General features: G+C 33.6%; 1 protein-coding gene across 2 annotated transcripts; it reads right to left on the bottom strand.

The window, feature by feature from the left end:
• Positions 1–965: 965 nt before the first annotated feature.
• Positions 966–3,411, bottom strand: LOC110614569. Of its 2 annotated transcripts, XM_021756132.2 has the most exons (5): positions 3,251–3,411; positions 3,054–3,149; positions 2,780–2,852; positions 1,898–1,945; positions 966–1,189 (listed from the first exon to the last, which is right to left on the bottom strand). In XM_021756132.2, the coding sequence occupies exons 2-4, from the start codon at positions 3,136–3,138 to the stop codon at positions 1,906–1,908; spliced, it is 198 nt and encodes a 65-aa protein (XP_021611824.1). In that variant the 5' UTR covers positions 3,139–3,149; positions 3,251–3,411; the 3' UTR covers positions 966–1,189; positions 1,898–1,905. The 2 variants fall into 2 exon arrangements, with proteins under 2 accessions (XP_021611824.1, XP_021611825.1); XM_021756133.2 differs by lacking the exon at positions 1,898–1,945 and having other exon boundaries at positions 3,251–3,410.
• Positions 3,412–3,779: the final 368 nt, after the last annotated feature.

Below are 3,779 nucleotides of genomic sequence, written 5' to 3'. Positions count from 1 at the left end.
AGCTAAAATCAAAATTAACATAACAATTCAATATAATTAATTGATATATGGATAAGTTAATTATTAAATAAGTAATTTTAAATTAATTATTTTCTTTTATCAGTAAAAAAATATTATTTTTATTTAAATATAATAGTTCTTTTATATTATACAAATGTACACATTTTCTACGATTTTACTTATTTAATTAATTATCAATTCCATAATATTTAACATTTAACTTCATTTCTTTATTTTATCTAAATTTTTATTTGCAATTTTTTTTTAAATCGGGATCAAATTGATCGTTTAGAATTTAGACTTAATTAAAACAGTAAAAAACTGTAACTGCTTTAAAATCAAACTGAAAACATAGCGAAACTATCAAAAAAATTAAAACCATTAAAAATCAAACCAATTCGGATTTGCTCCGCAAATCAGATCGACCCGCGCTAGGCTAGGCCCAACTACTTGTGCATATTGATGGGTGAACCTCGGGAACTTTTCATCAACATTAACAGCAAAAGGTGTTCAAGTCCAACATGACTTGCAGATAGTCTCGTATGCTACTGCAAGACGCAACAAAACAACCGCATTTGTAATAACTGAGAAAGGGGATAGAAGGTGAACGTGTTTCGTTGCGAAAAGCCCCAGCTGTACTAGTTTGATTCAAAGGCATTCTCACGTGGAAATCCCTCGATTTGAGCACAAAGACGTTGTGCACCAGAACACCAAGAATCCACTAAAGAACTTCTACATGACATCTGCCAGACAACGTGTCGAGTATTGAATAATACAGTTTTGTCCAACTATTTGAGTTCAAAAAGTTCCTGTTCCCAAGAACAAAGCATAACTGGTAAACTACAAAGGAAACTCAATGGGAAACTAGCGATTATATATTCATGGTGAGTTGAGTAGAATTGACAACATAAAACCCATTAAGTTTGCAGTGTTAAGTGGAATGTCAAAATTTAGCAAATTGCAAATGAGAAGAAAAATTAGAATACTAACATACAAAGTGAAAGTCTCAAATCCTCAAGAGAAGGATATAAATGATCATTACAATGTGTACAGTATAGTATATAAAGAACCACAACGGAACTTTTCAAGTGAATTAATTAGACATGGCAACAACACTCGAACATTCTACACGACCAGTACAATTTGACCATCCAAATTGACATCTGAGCTTGAGCTTCACCAGAGATGCCTGAAAAATAAAAATAAAAATTTGATCAGGCCACATTTTTATTCTCATTTTTTTCACAAATCATGCGTTGTCAACTATTCTCTAGGACATCCAGTAGTGTTGTCAGTCTGTCACAATCTCAATGCTTTAAGGGAGATCAAATTGGCGATGCATAGCTCCAGCCTCATCTAATTGAACAGCAAAATGGCATACTGTATTATTACCAATGAAAGATTCAGTACAGCCAAAGCCAACTTGGTTTTGGAGAACTGGCATGCAAATATTTTGCTGCACCCAAGCGCCATGATGAGCAACATAAACAATTAAAAGCTAGAACATGAATTCAGCTCAATACTCAAAATAAGTCAACATGCAAAGTGTACAGAGAATACAAAATATGCATCCTAGTGGATGCTCTGCAACTCCTGATGCAGGACAAGCCTAGGGAAAATGGAGGTACATGGGCTGTTTGCGTGGAAGCTAGTGGTTTCAGAATTGGAAGCGATAATGAAGAAGATCCATTTTTAGATTAAATAGAAGGAAGGAACCCATTTTTCCCAAGAATCAGATAAGGATCAAAGATTACGGAAGAGTTGCTTGCTTAGATCAGATCAAAAAGGAAAGAGAATGAAGCCTTCAAGAGCGAAAAAATAAAAGGAAGAAGGCGCATGGTTCTGGAATCAGAAGGGAAACAGCTAATAATGATGGCCAGTTAACCTTCATACTAACCAGAGATATTATGGGAGCCACTGCTTGCTCATGAAGATCCAATTAAACCTGTTTGTGAGAAGAAATGCATTCCATTAATCCTAGTAACTCTTATCATGCTTAATAACATGAACGAGTTATAGCCCATCTCCCTGAGCAAACAGATTAATGTTACCCTGCTAAAATGACTAAAGCCATATTCTAGCACTGAAAGACTGTTGCATAGAATGCTTAACCAATCAAGTGAGTCAAATGTAGAAGTTGCTTTCAATTCAGGGCATGAGATATTGACTGAAATACTTGGTTTTACTGTGAATTTCTATTACCTCAATTAAGGCCACTAGCATTTATGAGAAAGGTAAATGTTTGAACCAAGTAAAGGAAAGGCAAGCTTTAACCTCTAAAACTATATTTGGGAGGAACTTTTTGGACATAAGACAAAGATTTTTAAAGTAATATTCGTGCTTGAGATGAAGGTTTTTAAAGCAAGGTAAAGTTTTTGGAAGTTTCAATCTCACTTTTTCAATCCATCAAATTGGAGGATTGGGGGGATTTTATTACTTTATTATCCATGACTTTAATTTCCCTTACTTTATAAAACCTCATTTCGGTATACAACAGTATAGGTGAATTTCTACCCTTCTAGTATTTAATTTCCAACATGCTAGTCAAGGATGGTTTTATCATTCCGCTCTTTTCTAACATCCATTCTAAAGAAGGACAAAAAAAGAAAACTAGCAAAAAAAAACATGTAAAAAAGCCATGTTACTCAAGTCTTATGGAGCACAAAATACATGCTCAGCAACAAAGTTTCAATTACCAGCTCCAAAAGCTCAGTTATGCCCATTGTAATAGAATAACTCAAATCAATTAGAAAATTACGAGATAGATGCATCCCAGTACCTCTTACAGAACTCGGTCACAAATCGCGATCCATTGTAGAAAATGAACCACATCAGCACCACCACCAGAGTATCTGACAAAGTTCAGAAACTCAAAAGTGCAAATATGTAATCGAGACAGTTAACAGAGAAAGGGAAAAGAATCCCAAAAATCCACAAGAAATTGTTAACAAAACTCCCATTCAATTAAAGAACTAAACTTCAAAACAAATCGCATGGAGAAGACAAGTCAAATCCAGAATCAGAATCAAGTGAAAATAAGGAAGAAAGGATACTGAAAAGGCAACGCTCCCACCAATCCAACATGTAGAGACCAAAAGTGACATTATACAGATAGATCTTGCGCTGAACCCAGTTCATGGCTCTCAAACCTGTGAACAACGGGTCACATACATAAGAGTTAGAATCAAGGAAATATACTCATGGAAAGATCCAATCGAAGCAGCGATAGCTGATAATTTACGTAGTTAACCTGGACAGAGTTGACTGCAGTCTCCGAAACGAGGAAGACGATGAAAAGAAAAAATCGATTGGCTTAAAATCCTTCGCTGGTGTTTACGGCCTTACGGGCAGGCAGTGTCTATTGTCGGTTTTCAACTGGATCCGGTGAATTGGGTTTTATTTTCGAGTCGGGTCGATGGGTTTGGCAAATAATTGTGTGATAAAGGGTTAAATTTTTTTTTTAGAATGAGGATCGGAATTGGGAAGTAAAATTTACTCAATTCTATTTATTATCATATTAAATCTATAAGCGCAGACTAAATTCATGAGTGCAGTTAGGTTTAAATTTTTAAAGAGTTTAAATTTGATTTATTAAATTTTTTTTATTTCAAATTAAATTTAAATTTTATTCGTATTAAATTTTAATAGAATATTAATAAATTCAAATTTAAATTTAGACGGATTAAACTTTTATTAATTTTAATATTAAATAATTTACTAACGGTTTAATTTATTTACTTGTTAATTTATTTATATATAATAAGTTTTAATTTAAAATT

Source organism: Manihot esculenta, chromosome 5 (assembly GCF_001659605.2).
Source record: "Manihot esculenta cultivar AM560-2 chromosome 5, M.esculenta_v8, whole genome shotgun sequence".
NCBI lineage: Eukaryota > Viridiplantae > Streptophyta > Magnoliopsida > Malpighiales > Euphorbiaceae > Manihot > Manihot esculenta.
Note: the sequence above shows the minus strand (reverse complement) of the source record. Positions and strands in the feature narration are given on the sequence as shown.